We start from the raw sequence: 21,151 nt of genomic DNA, 5'->3' as shown, positions 1-21,151 counted from the left end.
TTGTCACATTGGTTAACATTTGAAAAATCCATTTCCCAGAGTGACTTTCTAAAAGAGAATGATTTAAAGCTGGAAGCCAAAGTGACCATCTACAATTTCATTTGCTTTTGGTTTTGCTACAGGATAAAAAGGGGGGGGGGGACACACTAGTGTGTAGCATTTATTTTACTAGCTAAAAAAAAATCGGTTAGGAGTATGGTTTTCTCAGAAGTGGTCTAAACAAGAGTTGGTTTATCAGAACTTGCCTGAGCCTTTCAAATGAGCACAGCTCAGTGGCAGATATGAAAGGCAATGCCTAAGACAGAAATTGGGTCAGCAAACTGCAATAAAAAGCTTGCCAGTGTGATCAGTGTGAACCTACAGCTAATAGGGACATCAGAATTTCCCATCGATGAGGATGGCAGAATGACTAGGGTGAAGAAGCAGCCTGTGGAGGTTTGGGGAAGCAGAAAGACTGGGTCCTAACAAGGACTGTAGGCTGTAGTTGCTGTTTGAAAGGAGGGAGGGGGAAAAAGAAAAGCAGGTGATGTACTTAAGTCTTACTTTCTATATCCTTAATGAAAGGCACTGTTTTTAAAATGATACTTTTATGCTTAAAACAAAGTTTTAAATAGACAAAATGTTTGCCAGGAATCCATCTTAAATTAGATTTTGGTTTATTTGCTCTGTTTTTAGCATGACCTATCTAAATATATATATAGATTTATATATATATTAAAAGAAAGATAAAGGAAAGTTATAATCAAGAGTCATAAATTTCCAGCAATATCACAGAATCCCTCATTAGCTTTCTGAATGCTAAATGTCTCCATTGATTTAACGGAACAGACGAGTTCTGTACAATTTTTGAGAAGACAAATATGATCTTGTAACAGATTGGTATCTCTCTTCTTGGGGCTTTTCAGTGCATTTATTTAATGGTTTTGAATGTACATTACTTAACAGAAACATTAAATGCCAGTGCTTTGCAACAGTTTTGTTACTGTCTCTTTAAAGTAAACAAACAAACAAAAAATACATTCAAAAAAGCAAGGCTCTTGCTCATGAGATGGCAGAGGCTTTGGGCAGCTGCAACATCCACTGCTCCTGCTCAGAGACATTACCCAACATCAGTCAGCTGTCACAAAAAGAGTTGTACATAAAGCATTAAAGGATAAAAGGAAAGCCAGGGCGGGGGGAGAACTGAGCAAAATGCCACACATGCCAGCTAGTCTTTCCACAAGGAAGACACCCGCGTATGCATATTCTCTCTCTTCCTCAGGGGGGAGGAAAAAGCGGGGTAAAGAGCTCTAACATACAGAAAAAGCTTGACTTCAAGGGAAAAAACAGCAGCTCTCTGAAACTTGTTTAGCAGGTTTGCATTCCTAATGTAATCTGACTTTTGCGTCGGTTTTGTTTTTTGCCCTATTCCTTACTTTGCTTTCCAAGAGAAATGTAACAAAACTGAGGTAGAAATAATGGTGGGCACACTCCAGCCTGGAAGATTTCTAATGGATGCTAAATGAAGATTGCGTTAAGGACAATGGAGCCATACATACACAATAAAAACTCAACTTTACAGTTTGAGAAGGGAAATAAATGTATTTTGAGGGTTCAGTTTTGCTTTGCTGTTTGTACTGTTTGTTTGGTCACAGTCTGCTGCATTGCTCTAAGCAGCTCTGCAGCCCACAGCTCTGCCAGTGACCTACGCTGATTCCGTTCCCTACAGCTTCACCAAAATAACCTCAAAACTACAACCAGAGCCGCATGATAAAGGCCAGCAGCCGTAGCTTAAGGTAATTTGCCTCCTGGAGTCCTACCGAATCTTACCTTTGACTGTTTCAGATGCTAACATAAACCGATTAAGTGGCTCTTTTTTCATCTATGCACCTTCTAAAGACTGTATCACATAATTATCAAGGAGCAATATGCTGAAAACTCTTACAGTTTACCAACAAGAAGAATCATTTTGCTCTGGTTTGATCTGACAAATTGGCAAATGAACTGTTCCTTAACACCGGGAAATCCTTCTGTTTCTGTTTTTAAAAACTGTAAAGTTTCAGTCATATCACACTCTAGTTTTTTCCTGGATACATTCAAAATAATTTTTCTTGCCATTTTCCAATTGTTGAGGTAAACATACATATTTAATATAAAGTAACATTGAAGCCTAGCCTATAACTCTCAGCAGTACATAGTGCTTTCAACACATTCCTTTGAGGTACTGTACAAATCACAATCACTTTCCTGAGTTTTTGCAGACAGAACATTAAAAGAAATGAACTGCAGAAATTAAGGTCCAGATTACCATTACCCTGTTTTACCTGTTCTTAGTTTAACACGGCAGAACAGACAGGATTGAGGAATACTGTTGCTCTTAGAATAGCAAATATCTGGTTCTCTGTCGCAACACAACCGTTCATCTCTTTAGTCCAATAATGTTTGAAGTTAAAGCTCTTTATATTAGCACATGCCACCAATGTAATTGTGAGGCAAACAAAAAATAAAGCACCACTTCAGGCACTTGACAGCAACTAAATCTCAAGAACAGCAGAATGGAATCAACACACAGGGTTCATGTCCTTCTGAAATCAACCCACTTGCACCTTGCTCCTTGGTGAGTATTGTCTAGCTTGAACAGAACTGAGCATCAACATATGCTTTCTGTCATGTGTGGCTTTTTCAGATCAGCAGCTCTTGTTTGATGCACTTTTCCTTCAAGTCTACCCTGACTCTTTAGAGGCAAGGTAAATTGTAGTCTTCCCAGTACCCTTTGCAATTTTAACACTACTGAAAAGGGTTCTCTACCCTATGTAGCAGGTTCTGTGTGTGCCAACATTCATTACATTTATTTTTAAAAGTAGTATCACTGACTGCAACCAAACATTTTGTTCCATTCAACATATGTATCAAGCTCTTTTTGAGATATGCTAGGCTGTATCTTGCAGAAAGCATTTTCAAAGTCTTGATATGTAACTGGCCTCAACTGGCTGGGCATAATGGCTGAAAGGTCTGTGGCTGGCATGGCGTGGAGTGGGCCCACCACTGCTTCCTGACATAAGTGAGCCACATCTAGTCCAGAAAAGCCTTCTGTGCGCTGGACAAGCAGTGCAACCTCCTTGTCACTGAGACAGTAATTGTGCTGTGAGAGCAGTTGTACTATTATCTGGTGCCTCGCTGTGCTGTCAGGAAGTGGGATTAAAAGTCGTTTCATGAAGTACCTTCGAAGAGATTCATCAATTTCTTCTGGTTTACTTGTGGCGCAAATTACTACTATTTGGTCCTCAGCAGAAGTCAGTACAGTGTCCAGCTGCATAAGGAACTCGGTTCTCATCCGACTTACTGGACTGTGTTCTTCACTCACTTGGGAAGAAAGAAGCATGTCAATGTCACTAACAAAAATCACCGAGGGTTGGCGACACCTTGCCACAAGGAAGGAAGCGTGGACAATTTTTTCTCCTTCCCCTAGCCACTTTGTGACAAGGCCAGAGCCAGCGATTTTGAAAAATGTGGCTCCTAGCTGACTAGCTATACATCTGCCCATTAATGTTTTGCCTGTTCCCCGAGGTCCAAATAAAAGGATGCTCCGAGGTAGAGCAGTCAGTCCATTGAATGCATCTGACCTCAATACTGGCCATAAAACCTCCTCTTTAATGACGGCCTTTACTAGATCTAGGCCAGCAATGTCATTCCAGTCCACAGGAGGTCCTTGGTTGATAATCTCATTGGTAACAAGGTCAATGAGGTGTGTGTCAGTATTCTTCAGTTGCTCGTCCACAGAGTGGTTGGATGAGGTAGCTGCACGAAGTCCCGGGCCTTGCATTGGGTGAGGAAGGAGCTGCCTGTGCTCGTCACTGTGCTCATTCATTACTGGGGAGGTATACTTCCCAAATGAGTCACTTGATCTCGAACCCAGTGAATTTTTAGCAGTACTATAGGATGGGGGTGTTAGAGCCCTACTGGACTGGCTGCTGAATTTCCTTTGCTGTTCAGAGGACATTAGTTGCTTTGTTGGCTTAAATGCTAAGGATGATGTTTCAGCACTTCTGTCAAAACCATTCCCCCTGTTTGCATTTGAAATGCTGTTGTCGGGCATTCGATACATGGGACTCTGTGTAGATCTCTGTTGGCCATAGCTGTAATTTCCATAACTGGAGTCCATTTCTCCTTGCCCTGCCATGTAGAAAGCTTTCCTTTTGAGAGAGCTGGCTGAACTGTTTGTCAGGGCGGATGGTGCAATGGGTGTCAGACCATGACCCTGGTAGGAGTAGCTGGGTACAGTAGTTGGGGGCAGGGGAGTAGGAGCAGGGATTCCTGAAGGCAGGTATGCAGAGGGAGGTGGTGCCCCTCCAGGGCTGTACCCAGGACCAACAGCAGTTTGAGGAGGATAACTGGCAGAAGGGTAGCTGTAACTGGAGAGGTTAGAAGTCCCATTGTAGCCTGGGACGAGGGCTGGTGGTGGCGGCGGTGGCGGCGGGGGCTGTAAAAGCCCAGAGCTATGCAAGGGGGACGGATGCGGGGAAGGAAGTGCAGGTGCTGGCTGGCCGCTGTAACTGGTATGCAAGTAAGATCCATTGTATCCTGTGGCATATTCCTGAGATGGGAGCCCTGAATGAAGACTGGGAACAGTATGACTTCCACAGGTGCTGCTAGAATAACTGGGTTCTGTCAGGTTACTGGCCACCCCAGGTGAACTCCCTATACTGGCAGACACATCTGCGGGAGGGAGGGCTGCACTTACGCCAGCTTTGCTGGCAGTAATAACGTCTGGGACACAGTTCATGGGATACACGCTCTCTGAATTCAACGAAGGCTGCCAGGGCTCGCTTTCATTCTTCCGGCCGTTCACCAGCCCTGACGGAGCTTCAGAATAATTGCTAAGGATGGGCCGATCAGCCGGGCCTTCTAAAATACCGGAATATTTTTCCGCATACTTTTTCAAAAGATTGGAGGCAGTCAGAGCCGAGATGTCATCGTTGGCCCAGGCGTACTGATAGGTGCGCTGCAGATGCCCCCGGTAGGCTTCTACCTTGTGGGCAGGAGACCGGGTGGTTGAAGTGATATCAAAGTGCTGTTCTGGCCACTGGGCATGCTCCGGCGTCCACTGCATCTTCAAGCCTATGGTTGCAGGAAAAAACAAAGTTAACAGTGATCTTAGCTTTTTTCAGATGCTTTTAAATAAGTTCTCAAATTTACTATCTGTAAATTTCTTCAGCTGTCTAAAACACAGTATTTAACACTACAAATCCTTAAGAAAAAAAATGCAATGTCCTTATGAAGCAGTATAAACAGTCAGATTTGTTTATTATAGGCACATACACACAGAGCCATATTTTTTGTCGATTCAGTGGGGGGAGGTTGTCTGTTTAAAAAAATAGAGCTAACGCCCAATTTCTTCAAGTAATTAAATAAGACTTACATTTTAAATACTCTGAATGCAGATTTATTGTTAACGTACCCGGCATCCAACTGCTCTGTCCTCTCTCATCACTGTTTCAGTTTTATATTTTAACCAATATAAAAATATGAGACACAGCTGACAGATCACATCTAGGATACCTCTCTTATTTGGTACTGAACACCTAGTTAGCGCAGTATAATGCACCCTGCGCAGAACAATATGACACAGACATAGCAGGTCATTCCATAATCCAACTCTCATCTAAAGTGGTCCACGACAGTTTCAAATCTGCTTCGTGGAGTGCAGCAAAGCAATCTCCCAGGCAGCGCTCCGTCGCTTTCATCACACAAAGCCTACAACTCGGTATGAATTACAACTGGCTCCTTTCTGCCTCTCAGTTCTGTTGTTGAGGCTCTGGAAAAAAAAACAAGCATGACTTGTCTGGCAGTCTCCTTGCTTGCTCTTTCTTCCCCCCTCCCCTCCACAGCCTCCAGGGTACAAAGAAAGGGGGGGGGGGAAATGAAGGAAAAGAAATGAAGCCAAGTCCTAAAAGTTCTGTGGCTTCCACAGCTGGCTATAAATCCCTATCGATACAAAAAAAAATTAACAACAGGATGCAACTGCCATTTTAAAGCAATTAATCTTGTAAATAATGTGATGTGAATTATTCCCCCTCCCGCCATAATCCACCCCGCGCAGGAAGACCAATTTACCAGCGCAGAGATAACCCCCTCCAACTCTTACCTATGCACGGCAGACACATCGCTGATTTTTTTACAGCGGTATCAAATAGACCTCCTTAATCTCTCTCGTTTTACCAAAAGTGATTTTTGCAAACAGTCTTGTGCCCTCTGGCAGAGATTCCCTGATAAGGAGGAGGCCTAGGCGAAATGAAGCATCTGTGGCACCAGCTCCCCTCTGAATTACTGCAGTCTATTTTGACAGCTCCGACCCCCTCCTGTTTTTCTCCCCAACCCCTTTAGCTCTTCATTGCCTGATTCTGGCATCTGACATGGCCAGTTTAGCCTCACTGAGCTAAGCCTAACACAGCACAGAGTTTGGTAACAGACTGGCATGTTTATTCCCTTCTGACTCCCTCTTCCTTGTTTGCAAAACCACTGCACCAGACACTGGAAGTTAATTAGCAGGATGATGCTGTGCTAATTGTGTTAATTTACAAGGTTTTAGTCAAAGAGAATCATGCCAGGGCTGGCACTGCTGTCATGCTTCCGACTTAATGATTAAGAAATACTGAAAACAAGGTGGGAAGGATTGCAGTAATTACACAATAAATGAATAAAGCAACAGATTCATTTGCAATTATATTTTATTGCAGTTGCACTAATTTGCATTTGGATTCTTCATTTTTATTTTTGGATTCATGCATTTGCAAATCACCAAATCAGTTAAATTTAGCCTGAAAACTGCAAAGTACCACTAATTGAGCCTTATATTTTATTAGTACAAGTACTGCAAATCTCATTCCATGTGAGCATGCCATTGATTACTTTTTTTTTTTTTTGGAGCGTTCTCTTTCTCTCTCATTTTTCAAACACTCCGACAACTTGAGAAAAATGTCTGTTAACAATTATACACTTACCCTATAACAGTTAATTCAGAGAAGGGCTTTTGACAAATGCAGTTTTGAGGCCCAGTTTTGGGCAGATTTATTTCTTTCATTTAGAATTAATATAATCTTTTTTGTTAATTGTTTCTGATGTTTCAACCACTGCCTTTCAAAGGGGGTAAATGTATCATGAAATTGGGTGAAATTATAGAAATCATGCTCATATGAAAAAAATGCAATTTTAATGGAAAACTATCAGAAGCTTTTCAGAAATCATACTTTGTTAAATTCAGCTGGAAATCTGAAGAGCAAATCATCAAGAGCCAATTGCAAGTAATCAGTATCTAAAATTCTTCTAGTGTCATGGGATTTACTTCAAGCCTTTTTAAAAGGAAAGAATATTAATGTTCCTGTAATGTAGAACTGCCTAAAAGATGTACAAATTCATTAGCCCTATTAAAAAAAAAACACAAAAAAAACAACAAAAAAACCCCACTGTCTTCCTTCTGTGGTTTTGGGCTTGTAAGGTTACCAAAACGCAGAAAGTTTCTGCTACAGGGATGCACAAGAACTTGAGTAGATTGATGCTTCACTAGATACTAATGAATGGAAACCATGAGAAAGACTCTTAGCAATGGATGCACTAAGCAGCAGTGAAAGTTTTGAGAAAGAAGGTAAAAAAATAGGCATGGATGAAGCAGACAATTTGCTTGAGCTGGTACTTGTACTGTAGTTAATGACTATGCTTTTGGCACATTGTCTTTAATGGCTTGTAAAAGGAAGACTAAAGAGATGAAAGAATACACTAGGTCAGGGCATAACAACATATATCATACAGTACCCACTTAGTGAGTTTTTCAAAATACCTTTCACAAATACTTTAGAAATTCCACCAATTGACCTTTTTCATTTAGACAGATCGTGTGTGTTATAAATAATAATAATAAAAAACCTAAATTCTACTTCTAATCACAGTGGGGAAATCTATTTAGACAGTGTAAAAATTCAATTCTTTGAATTTTACTTGCCTACAACAAATTTATTCTCCTTGTTACGAGGCTGCAAAAGAATGTGAGGAAGTCTGAATCCTCTCTTATAAGGGGAGGATGAAATCACATCACCAACATTCTTTATTTGGAATAATTGCTAGATAGACCAGTAGTTTCACATTGTCATGCTATCTTTGGATATGCTCACTGCACAATAATTGAAAGTTTATTTATTGATGCATATTAAATACCAATGCATTTAACAAAGGCTGTAAAGGCAGGACTAGGCTTTGAGAACTTTAAGCTTAAGAGAACAGGACTGTTCTCATCCCATGAAACATGAGCATTTATTCCAACACATTGCAATCATTAGTGTTGTTTGCAAGCGGAGGTTAATAGTTAACCATAAGCATATTTTTTGCATTAGTATGCAGTGAAGAAATCTATATTTACAAGGAATCTACTAGAATGGCCTGGACTAGGGGACACACAGAGCCATTTCCTCAGTTTGTTATTAATTTGAAGAAGTACCAAACTTTGTTATGTTTAACTTCATTTGTTAATAGTTTAATAATTGTTTGACAAGAGTCAAATGTATGATTTGGGAGAAAAATTTAGTTGTAGTTTCTTTTAATTATGCAAACTCATTCCCCCCCCACCTTCTAATTTCTCTATGTTTGCAGCAACTTGCTCTATGTGTTTAAAATTGTGTTTTATTAGTTGCATTTTGCTTGAGGTGATATACTTTCCTGCAATTTCTTTTGTTAGGAATCCAAATACTGATAAAAACATCTAAAATCAGGTAAATAAGCACATATATAGAACTTACTTTTTTAGCATTATTTAAACTCTGACAGAAAGAGCTGTCCTGCAGGTAGAATGCTTGCTTTCTTACTCAGTGAAAATAAAATTCAGAAGCAATGTAAGGCTGAATTCATTTTTCAAGAAAATCTTTGCTAACTTAGGAATCCTCTGAGCTACTGACATTTTGAAAGAAACTTGTAAACTGTGCTGGTATGGGCTGTAAAAGGCAAAAGGCAAGGATGCTGCTCTTTAAGTGCAGGTATGCACTTATCAGAGAATTGCTTTTAAGATAAATTTAATACATTATATAGGAGAGGCAGTAAAGGCTTTTTTTGCAGCATCTATTTTTATTTGTCCTGACAGCCTTGCTATATAACTCTCCTCCATAATTCCTGCAGTTGGATCTATTTGAATTGCATTTAAATTAATTATAGTCCACAATTTCATTATTCAATTATTTTGTACTAAGTGTTCAACCATTCTTTTTCCCCCTTCTAGTTTTGTTCACTTAACCTGAAAATGTAAAATACTTCATGAGTTTCACATAACATAATTCCACATGGCAGAAACACACTTACAAATTCAGACTTATGGATAAGATAACAAAACCAAAAAGAAATAATGCCAGTGTTACCCCCCCCCCCAAAAAAAAAAAAACACAACCAAACAAAAAACTTTGTAATCTGAACGCAAAAAGACACAGACAACGTGCTACACTTCGGGGATGTCTAGAGAGGTCCCGATGGGTCCGGGAGCCTGCGCACGTTAGTGCATACAAAGACTCCTCCACCTCCAGCCGCCACAGTATCAGGTGAAACCGCTCAGCCCCTTACAGGATTGGATCCTGTACAGTAGACAAAAATAAATAACTAACCTTTCCTTTGAATTTGAACGGAACAGTTCCTGTTGAAACATTTTCCCAAAAAGCATGAAAAAGTGCAGAACTGCCAGCTAGGAATATACCAGGTGAAAAAGCAAAGGATTCAGTGTGTCCCACAGGCAAGTCCAGTAGCCTGCAATCACCTTCTAATTAATAAACTTGGTTAACAACGATCTGCTTTAAACAAAGGACACCAGGGCGTCAGTACATCTCGCCTATCTGTTCACAGCTCTAGAAAAGTAATCAAACTAAAATTAAGCTGTTAAACAAGTGTGGCTTTCTGAAAACGCCAGTAGAGGTTGCATTGCATTTTTAGAGATACTGGGGAGCAAAGCCGGTATGATACGTAGTTTTGGGGAACCCGAAAGGGGAAACAAACCAAGCTCCTCCACGACTTCAGCTCCTGTTTGGATCAGGAGCCTCCAGCTGCTACTGTTATCATCCTCCTTGTGTTCTGGCCTATTCCTGCTCTGTTCCGGCCCGCGGCGTCTCGGGCCCTATCCGGCCGAGATGGGCAGGCACGCTCCGGGTCCTTTGCAAACTCCAGCCCTTCGAGCAGGTTCTTAACTTAGGGCATGTGGCTAACCGTGAGCTGAGCAACTGCTTAATGCTTGGTTGAAAAGGCAGAGACGGCACCAGCAGTGAACAGGGAAACAAGCTATTTCTGCTACCTGTCCATAAACATTTGTGTCCACCAACGATTGCTGTTGTTTCAACAGGAGGCAAAGCCAGAACACCAGCTCTGAGCTCCACCAAGCCCCTTCCCTCCAGACTTGCAAGTGGATCTGAATTTCATAACTTCAAATCAGCTACACATTTAGCCAAAGACTCCAAAAGATGCTCCTGCCCAAACTGTTACTTTCAGCTGTGTATCCAATTATTCAAGACATTGAGTATTTACACAACGGATCATAATGATTTTAGCCAAGTGATTGCTTCTCATGGACACACAGAGATCAACCTTCCAAAACAGCCATCCACTTACATAGGCACTTCACTGGGACCACGTGAGGACTCCTCAAATCTCCTACTTCAGTGAGACCTGAAGGTGTCATTACCTTGAGGATCAGGCCCTAAATCCACAATTTAAAATCCTTAAGCATGGGAATAAGCTGAATAAATGAGTCATCCAGTACCCGCTGTTCTAGATATAGGACACACAACTCCCTGGGTTTGTACTAAATCTGATAATATTTTGTAAGACTGTATACTGTCATATGTCCTATAATAATAAAAATTAATTCAAGATAAAACATTTCTTTTACACTCCATTTTTTATTAATAAGCATAATTTCCAGCTATTTGAAGATAGTGCAACTGATCTCTCTTAATTGGAAACAGAAGGGATTTTGAAGAGTGGATTGAGCTAATTATGTTTTGCAGGGGAAAAAAAAAAAGAAAAAAAGAAAGAAAATGATTCCCACATTTATTTTCTAATTACTCAGTGAAGACCTCTGCTCCAGTCCATGAGGAACTCCTTTGACGTCAAAGGATTCAGTGGGAGGACGAGCCTTCCGTTGAACTGCCCAGCCATAAGGACAGGGTCCAACTTTGGAAACTGTATTCAGTAAGTGGCAGCCCCAAAGCTATGAAAAGAGGCCTGTAAAGCGCTCTTGGCATTTTCATGGTAGGGGTCTGGTCTTCCTCTTATAATAACCTGTGCATGCCACGTACATCAGTGGGAGCAAGCTGTTGGCAGGGTGTTTACAATATAATTCCTATCTCACAGGGACAGTGAAAACATTTCAATCTTTAAAACAAAACACTTAAATCATGAGTAATATTGGGGATCGCATATATGTCAACAGCACTTAGAGATAAAAGCATGAACAAAAACACAACGTATTTTAGGAGAGCCTAGAACTGCTTAAGAACGAAACTCCAAATCTGGAATCTCAAACTAATACATCCCAATTATCTAATTTAAATACTGTCAAATGATTATTCCTTTTAAATCACACTTTCACACCTCACGACAGCAAATTACAATACATTTACAGCAAATTACTTCTCTCCCTCCAAGCCCCCTCCCCTCCATTTACATAAAGCAGTGCCTTTGATAGTCACAAAAACATTTCTGCCTAAACGTCCTTTAGCAGATCCATCAGCTTCAAAGGCCGTACGAAGACGAAATAAGCAGAAATAAGAGTCAGCAAGCAAAAGCAGAACATAGGTACAGAGATGATACTATTACATGTTGTCAGTACAAGCAGGTTGGAACTATAGGCGAATCCACAAAGCAGCCAGCAGAGTACACGAACTGTCCCTAACACTTGGGCACTCGATAGGACCTCCCCTGATGCCGACCTGCCTCGGAGGTAGCAGTTTCTCTGTAGCTTAGTCTTTAAGCACAAAAACATTCTCAATTCAGTGCTCCATCCTTACAGCAAAACCACTTTGATTCACTGTCATTGCATACTAGAAGTAAAGCCATTTACACATGTCTGTGTCAGAATCGTTTCTATATACAGTCTTGGTCATATTCATGATTAGTTTCAGCTTAACTTAAAAATATTCTACTATATCAGCCTGCCCTCACTGTACTCATTTGTTCATAATGCCTTTCTAAACCAACTGAAAAATACATTAAGGATGACAAAAATTGTAATGAGTTTTCTTTTAACCTACTATGATGTTTCCTCTTCCTATACTTTACATTTCTATACCGTTTCCTTCAAGTACGTCAGAACAGTGTCATGCCTTTAAAGGACCTAGTGCATTTTGTCACTGCTGAACAAGTAAGACAATAATAATTTCTGAGAGAATACTTGGAAGAATAGTAATTGTGAACAAAAGTAAGCATGATTTAAAAAAAAAAGTCATTTTTTGTAGTCCAATGAACACGTTATAGGTGTAATGTATTTTGCACAGAAGTAATATACGACATAATGTGCAACTCATGCCTATATAAACATAAGAATCAATGTAACTACTGCAGAGTAACTCTAGTGATTTTGAGAATTACAATATTCACATTGTAAAATATAGTCACAAATGATCATGGAGATGGCCATTTGGCACAGCTATTTCTGTGTATGCAAATGCAAAATAGTCCAGACCTAGAGCATGATTCTGCTCCACTTAAGTGCTTACTTCAGTAAACCCAACAAACCTAACTGAAGCTTTTGGAAGTGCAGCAAAAGGTAACACTCTCTTTTAAAGCAACAAAACGTGCCGAAGTAACCCCTTCCTTGGTTCCCCTTCCAGGGATGGAATTTGAGACCCATTCCCCGTGAAAGAACATTACATAAATCCTTAAAACCAGAGCAGATAACGTACTTTCACCGCTTTATTATGTTTCTCATGTAATCAACTGCAGCAAGTGAAATATAGACCCCTGAACTTGTTTGTTAGCAAGTGAGGGTGGAAGGAATGAATCCCCCACATGAGCAAGCCTCATACAGGACACTCAGATCCAGATCTCAACGCTTCTGGTTTTCTAGGGAAATTTTAGTATCTGAATCATTTTCAAATATTGGATTCTATTATTTTCCCTTTCTATTGCTGATCACGGTTCAAGAAATTTTTTCATTCACACTTAAAATTAGTGCTTGGCTCCTCATTGCAAATAAAGCATTTCTTAAAGCCTTTCTTTATGCATCTTAAAACCATTAAGACAATTTCCATCTTACCCCCACTTCCGTTCGCCAAATGAAGATCATGAGGACATACCACACATGTCCATAGGGAGAGCAGAGCTAATGAATATGTATGGCTTATGTCATAACAGAGCACTCCCCTTGTTCGGCACTATCGACCTTCTCCTATGTGAGTAAATAACAGGTGAACACTTGTGCATGAGGATAAAGGGGGTTAAAACTGCCATAAAGGGACATACTTTATTTGAACAAAGTGGGTGTACAATAAATAGAAATGTAAGTGATACTGAATTATTTTTTATATCATGCTGTTCCAAAATATTGGAAAATCACCTTGCTTTAAAACACAAGAACAAGTTCCATAACAAGTGTTATTTAAAATATATTTCCTACCAATTAACAGCAGCAGCACTCTGTTTAAATCTCTATTTATTCCACTACATTACATCTTTCAATATATTTTTCAGTCACCTTGCAAAAAAAAAAAAAAAACAAAAAAGACCCCCCACTATTTTATAGTTTTATATATAGCAAGACAAGGTTAATTCCAGAGATTTATCTAACCAGCCCTATTCTCCTTACAAATATGAATCAATCAATTTCAAAGTAAGTTTCAGATAAACTATAGTCAGCTTTGACCCAATACACTCAACTAACAGGACCAAAAAGCTAATTTCTATGGGCCAATAACACAATGCTCCAGCCTGCAATGATGAACACTGCATTCCTTTTAAAGTGCTTATTCTAAAGCCTACTAGCATAGGAAAGGTATGCGCAGTTGCTTACTGAGATTAGAGTACTTCTGCTAATTAGCTAAAGGAGAACAAATACTGATTAAATATATATATAGAAGTAATCTGATACTCAGAAAAAGTCCTCCTTAAGATGACTCCACAGTGCACAAAACCTTTACGAAATTTGTTTAGGTTATTTATGCATTTTGCTTTTTGGCAATCTGCACATTAATTTTTAATGAAATAGTAAAGAGATGTTGCATCTCACACTTCGATAAAAATATTCTATAGCCAGGCCTGGGTGACATAGTGCATTAATTCAGTGTCCTTCACTCCTGGGACCTGCGTATAATTTAGTCCAGCCTGAAGAAAATAACTTTGATCTGAAGGCTGTGGAAAAAGCTACATATGAAATGAGTTTTGGTGGGTTTAGTGTTGTTTCTTATATACAAGACGACATATGAAGATAAACTGCTTTCGAATGCTCCTGACGTGGCCCAGGATTAAGAGCAGCGAGCTCTCAGCAGAGCTCAGCCACTCTCGCCCCTCTCCCATTCCAGGCACATACCACACACATTTCTCAGCGCAGTAAGCGTGCAGAGGGGCTAGGGCTGGCATATGCTGTCTTTCCAAAATGCAGTAACATCTCATAGAAAAGCACTGTATTATCAAACCATAAACTTACTTACTTGGCCTCTCTGTTTGGGAAAAAAAAAAAAAAAAAGTTTCCTCATGAGAGATGTTGTTCTAATAAGGGATGATGTTAGCACAGGGAACCTGAAATTTCCCTCCCAGGGTAAGGAACACCTTGCCTAAAGTCATCAAACCTGTACTAATCACATTCTTAGGGAAACCAGCGCTAGGGCACTGCTCACTCGCTGGGCTTGGCTGGGCGTAGAGCTGACCCGGCCTTTTCCTTCCTGCTCCCCCCACCCTCCCCGCCAAAGCACAGAAACAAGATTAAAAGCAGAAGGATAAGCAGAGAACTGACACACTAGAAACACTAAGCTAAGCTAAATCTTTTCCCCACTTAAACCTTTCGATTCTGGAATTCCATAAATTCCAAAGATTCTTCCTTGCTCATTCAGGAAAATGTATCTGAATTAACTACTAAAAAACGGACTACAGCTCATTTTTTGCAGGCTTTTGGTTTGGGACTTACTGCATTGTTTTCTGAGCATGTGAAAGGAACTATGCAGACTGTAAAGTTAGCTTGATAAATTATGGGGAAGGGTGGAGGGGGGCAGGAAGGAACAGGGAATTCTCTATATACAAACATATGAATTTATTTATCTTTATATTAATATACATGCATTTATTTTACACAGACACACGTGAGAGAGGCAGTATCTTAACCGAGAAACTTAACTCTGTATATGCTGATCTTTTCGCCCTATTCCCGGAGAGAGTGGGAGAGAAGAAACCAACTCCTCGCGTTATACGTTGGCTCTCCTTTCTCGAAAAGAGCAAAGTTCATCCTGCAACAGGAAAAGTTGAGCCATGCCTTGAGACACACACACGCACTAAGTGACTGAGCGTGCGCAAGCATTTCGAGGGGTAGAGGAGAATAACGCACTGGCTTTCAAAGCAAAAACAAACCATGGAGCCTAGCTGATAAAATGTCACATTCCTTCACAACTACCAGACAAATTCAGCCTTTTCTGTAAACAGCTTTCAAGAGACAACAAAAATCTAAGCCGTGCAATGATCGTGTCAATAACTAGCTGAGCACTATCGATAGCTTAAATAACAATAAACTATGTTACTTCTCCTGTAATTTTGTCCATACTTTTATCGTGTACGTAGTCACCTAATGATGAAAAAGTTTTAAAATTTGCTTCAGGGTACAGAAGTCAAGCTCCACTGATTAGCATCTCAAAGCTCACTACAGGCACATATTTGCAGAGCTGAATAATAGCACTTGTGGTTGTATGATGTTTTAAAAACAAAAAACTGCACTATTTTACTTCATGTTTGATGCGGCACAGGGATGAAAGTCTCTTCCCTCACAAAACATACAGTGTATCACTGCTAACTGTGAGGATTTCAAAGAGAAGGTAAAAACGTTCCAGCACAAAAGAGCCAAAGAAAGGGTTTTGGTGCCCATATTAGACACCTAAACTCCTAGGTAAAGTGTTCATGAGTTTGATTCTTCTCTCATTTCTCTGGTTTGAAGCCACAAGAACCACTGGAGTTAATAACTTACTGCAAAGGAAGTAATTGTGCCCCACCTTTTCCTTTATGATTTTCTTTTTAGGCAACAATTAGTCTGCAGTTAATTATGCAAAAAATATTTTGTTCACCAGCATTTAGGTTTTGTACCACGTGTTCAATAAACACTCATCACAAAAAATATACAAGTAATTGTATTTCATTAAAACATAAGTGGAGAGTTCCAGTATTTGCTGCACTAGCCGAGTTCCTAATTTATTTCCTATGTCTAGCAAGGTGGCTTTCAAACTTTATCGAACTCGAACCTTCCTAAAATTTGCTGTACACGGAGCAGACAGAGTTCTGATTTCAGTCACACTCCGAGAACCCCAGTCCAACATGCTGCCTTCGGCAACGCAACATCTTCCACTTCTGAGTCTTTGTATCCCCCTTATGTCATTTCTTTAGTCATATTTCAAGGGCTTACTTACAAAACTACCCATGCAATTTTATGTTGAACAACAGTATAAAAGTGCATCCACATTAATTCAGTATTAGAAATGCTATAGACTATCAACAGAAACAGTAGAATTTTACTAAATATTCAGCAACTACCAATTTAAAGTCTTTTTTCATTAAAACTTCTCTTTTCATCCAGAATGTACAAGTAATATTAAGCTTTCTATTAAGTCAGTCCTGTATGTTAATACAAGTTAAATATATTTAGCATCAAAAATTAAGTTCAGAAACTCACAAATATTTACTGAAGCATCTTGACACCATTGGCACAACTTCATTAAGCTTGGTTTTTATTTTGAAAAACAATTTAGAAGTTAAAAGAAAGATACAGTTCCAATTATGAAGCAGTGTGAAAGCTGTGAGAGTTTTGTGACTGCAAGTAAAGATTAACAGATATCACAACTGAAAGGTGCATTACACTTATCGGAGCAATGCATAACCTCTGCAAAGCAGACAGGAGTGAATCATTTTAATTTCCTCTCTTACTTATGGCTTTACATTCTTAAACAAGGGAAGCAGAGGAAACCTAAATATGACCCTATTTAGATATATTAACTGAGAGAGCCTTTGTAGATTTTTTAAGCAAACAGGATTGTGCTTCCAAGGCTGCCCATCTAGTTTTCCAATGAGTTAATTTGGACGGCTATTTGGACAGTTCTCTATTCATTACCGAACCGTGGAAAGGAAACACAGAGGTGGAATTTTCCTTTTTAAACCATGTAATGCCTTGTAGCCAGATTCCAAAGCATCAAGGAGAGATTTTTTTTTTTTTTTTTTTTTTGCTAGACAAGCTGTCGTAATTGAAATGAAGTCTAATCAGACTCATTACTGTTTTCAGCAATTTGCACCACCAAAGATGCTTATTAGGTAACAGTGTTTAATAAACCGCTCTTTAGAAAACTACCAGTAATGAGCTCTTAACAGCCAATCTTTAGCGTGAATGTAATGTGAAAAGTGTTCCTAGCGCTGAATAGATTTTCACATTTAGTAGTGTCATAATTAAGCTCGAGGAATTGGTAGCTGTGATGATAGATTTACAGCAATACAGTAGTTTTTTTGAAAATATATTTGAAAATACTTGGAGTTCAATAATACTTCCAGAGCAAATTTTAAAACTGCTTAAAAGACCGTGCTAGGCTAGATTAGCTCTGTAAATGGTACTTAATCAGAGATTATCTGAAGAATGCACACAGGACTGCAAGTCAGGTATCATCTACCAGGCACGCATAAAGTTCATTCCACCTAGCTTTGTTTGACTGCTCTTCCATCAGTAAACAATTTCCAGTCATTAATATACAAATAATAAATGTTGTTGTCACCAGCTGAATGATAATGAACAAAAATGACCACTTAAAAAGAGGTACTTGAAGAAACACTTGTCAGTTCTTCTTCCACAGTAACAGCTGAAAATGCTTGAGACAAAATAGAGCAAATTGCTTGGCTTCAAAATAAAAATTATATATACACACATCTTTTTTCACATACACACACACACACACCCCTCATACTGGTTTTCCTACACAACATTTCAAATGCCATCAACTCCTAGTAGCTATTTAGCACCAAAAAACAAGTTTGTAATGTAAAGAACATCACAGCTCTGAAAATGTAACATTTTGACATATATTATTCATAAAACACAGCCATCAGCAACAGATAAGTTTTCGTCAATAGAAAGTTCAATTTAACTTGATACACACCTCACTGCACTAGTCATATCAATACTGGTACCCAACAAATGCTGAAAGAGGCAGAAAACAAAACAAATTGCATGTATAAGCTACAGCTAATTAAATATCCAGAGTGAATCTTGAGAAATAGCCACTATTCTCTCATCAAATTGATTTGTGCCTGACATAATATTTAAAGTTATCAATAAGAAACACCCAAGACTATTTTCTTATCTCCCACTAGAAGAAATATATAGGGATGCAAATGCTGTTTTGCTTACTAAAGATTCTGCCAGAGAAGCTTTGTGTCGGCACTCAAGATTTTAGAAAGAAGCATATAAAGATGAGTAATCAATAATGAAACCACCAACAAAATTTTGGAGACTAATTCCCTTGAACTGAGATTTTAATATCAGAACTCCCAGATAAGATGTTAAGAAGAAGCCCTTTCCCAAATGAGTGCTCTCTCTCACTGAACCTTTTACAACACCCTGGCCCCCAAACTTAGCAAGCCTAAATGCAGCCAAAAAGCTTCCATATCTGTTTGCAGCTTTCTGAATCAATAGCACTATGAGAACTGAGACTACCAAATTAATGCCAGTTTCATTCGATTTTGTGGTATGTGCTTCTTTGCACTACAAAGTGGAAAACGGGGGAAAAAACAAAACAAAACAAAAAAACCACCAGAGCTCAGTCCCAGATGGGTTCTTGTAGCTTTCAGATCAAAATATCTTCCAGTTTCTTAAGTCTGAACTGAATTTGTACCCAGATCTAACAATTTTTTAGTGCTACTGCCTACTCTATTGTGCAATTCCAAAATGTGCACTCTTAAGTCGCACTTAGCTTCCGCTCTCGGTAAAATAACGTAAAATAAAGTAACATAAAATAAAATAACAGAGGCTCCACAGCTGCTTTAGACTACCTCCTCTTGTACTTCTGAATAGTGTATTAAACTTCACATCATTTATGAGTGACAGCCCAATGCTCTAAGATACAAAATACGCATTTTATTCTGTTGATTTTACTAAAAAGTATAGATGCTCTGAAACATCAATTGCTCATCAATAAATCCTTCAATTCCATATATTATGATACGTTAAGTAGTTTAAAAACTGAGGTTTCCATAATTGTAGCATCCACAGGGGGTATCTTAGCCGTCATTATAAAACTACTGTCACCATCCTTTCTCATTTCTAACATAAAATTAAAGGGGGGAGGGCCTTGAGTGCATTCCTTCTGTGTCCTAGCAGTATCACACACACACACACACACACACACAAAAAATCACTTTACAGCATCAGATCCATCCGTATTTTACCAAGCTTACAAAACATCAGTCTGCTCACCCAAGACACCGACCCCAAACAACGCCTGACTTCCAGGAGAAGTCGACACTCTTCCTTCTGGTATCTCTGGGCCCATTTAGCCTGATCCCCAAAGGCTTCTTTAACAGACTGTTATGATCTGTTAAAGAGTTAGTAGAGTTTCCATTGAAGAACCACGACCTAGCAAGTTTTACTTATTCCACTACTTCTGTGCTGCTAGCCTGAGAAGAGGAACATCATAAATACAGGACCACAGACTAGCATAAGAAATTAAAGAAGTTTAGGAAGTCAAGGAAAGAGCTGAAGCTACAGGGGCAGGTTAAACCATGAAGTCAGAACTTGCCCCAAAACACTGAGAATAAACGAAAAGGAACAATGGGATCCTAACAGAGGACAGTGCCCAGAACCTTAAGACCCACCTCGAAGATAACATGTTCACGCAGCTCAGCGCCTTCATTGCGCTGAGGAGGAGGATGCAGTCCTGCCGTGAGACCAGGCAGGACGCGTCCCCGGGCTCTAACCAAAGAGGCAGCAAAGACCCACCATCACTGCACACAGGCTGGAGCAGGCCCAGCTCTACCAGTAACACTTGCTTTAGTAAAGCTGAAGGCTAGCCCTGGAGATGCTTGTCGCAGAACAACTCTACCAAAAGACAGCAGAAAAAGCAGAAACTGGAGGTCACGTGAAATCCATTGCACCTTCTATAGAAGCATGGACATTATTTTCTTCTCCACCAGTGAAATTCCAATATTACAGCCAAGTTTCTCCTAATCAGTATCTAGCATCAATCAGAGTTTGCCCTTCAAGAAAAAGTACTATAAACAATCCATGGGGTGCCTTTGAGTACAGAACACTGTAGATTTCTCTGTCGTTTATGGCAATTTTATTTAGACATTTGGGGAGTTGAGAGTGGTTTGGATGGAATACCATATAAAATTGTTTCATTTAGTGTTCTGTAGTGTTTGGTTGTTGGCTTTTTTTTGGCCTTAACTTAATTGTTCCAAACAGAAGGAACCACTTCTCTGAATAATTCTACCCAAACTATCCTTGTGAACTGCCAAGGTTACAATTCTATTACGACACACTTACAAAAACAACAAAATAGATGAGTTACAGCAGATGAGAACATTTGTCCAACAGATCTGGAATTCTTTGTATTATAATCAACAATATTCCACATCCTTCAGGTTGGTTTAAACACACAGACTTGCCCAGTAGGTCTTTTTTTTAAAGGTAGACCAGTCTAGTACACAGCTTCCCTGATTGAAATTGTTTATCGAAATATCTCCTTATAAAATGAAAAAGTCAAATGGAAGAACACCAGGTCCTACAAAATATGGCTGTGGGTTTATCTGGGGGATGGAGGTTAATAAATAAAATGCATGTGTGAGTGAGGAGAACATCCACTGGCTTTGGAGGGATTGAGGTGAACATAGCAGAATGTAGCAGTCCTTGACTTTTACTTGTTTTTCAGAGAGTCTATTTTCTGCTTTTCCACTACAGAGCTTTCTATTTATTTTAGCATAACTCTGT

General features: G+C 39.4%; 1 protein-coding gene across 2 annotated transcripts in view; it reads right to left on the bottom strand.

Annotated features, from left to right (window-relative positions):
* Positions 1 to 2,199: 2,199 nt before the first annotated feature.
* FIGN (fidgetin, microtubule severing factor) overlaps positions 2,200 to 21,151 on the bottom strand; it is a 96,605-nt gene continuing 77,653 nt past the window's right edge. For both annotated transcript variants that reach the window (XM_067298546.1, XM_013960802.2), the window contains exon 3: positions 2,200 to 5,097. In XM_067298546.1, the coding sequence (XP_067154647.1) occupies positions 2,846 to 5,097 (2,252 nt within the window). In that variant the 3' untranslated portion in view covers positions 2,200 to 2,845. The remainder of the gene's footprint in view (positions 5,098 to 21,151) is intronic.

Source organism: Apteryx mantelli, chromosome 6 (genome assembly GCF_036417845.1).
Source record: "Apteryx mantelli isolate bAptMan1 chromosome 6, bAptMan1.hap1, whole genome shotgun sequence".
NCBI classification, from domain to species: domain Eukaryota; kingdom Metazoa; phylum Chordata; class Aves; order Apterygiformes; family Apterygidae; genus Apteryx; species Apteryx mantelli.
The sequence above is the reverse complement of the archived record's forward strand: the minus strand, read 5'-3'. Positions and strand labels throughout refer to the sequence as shown.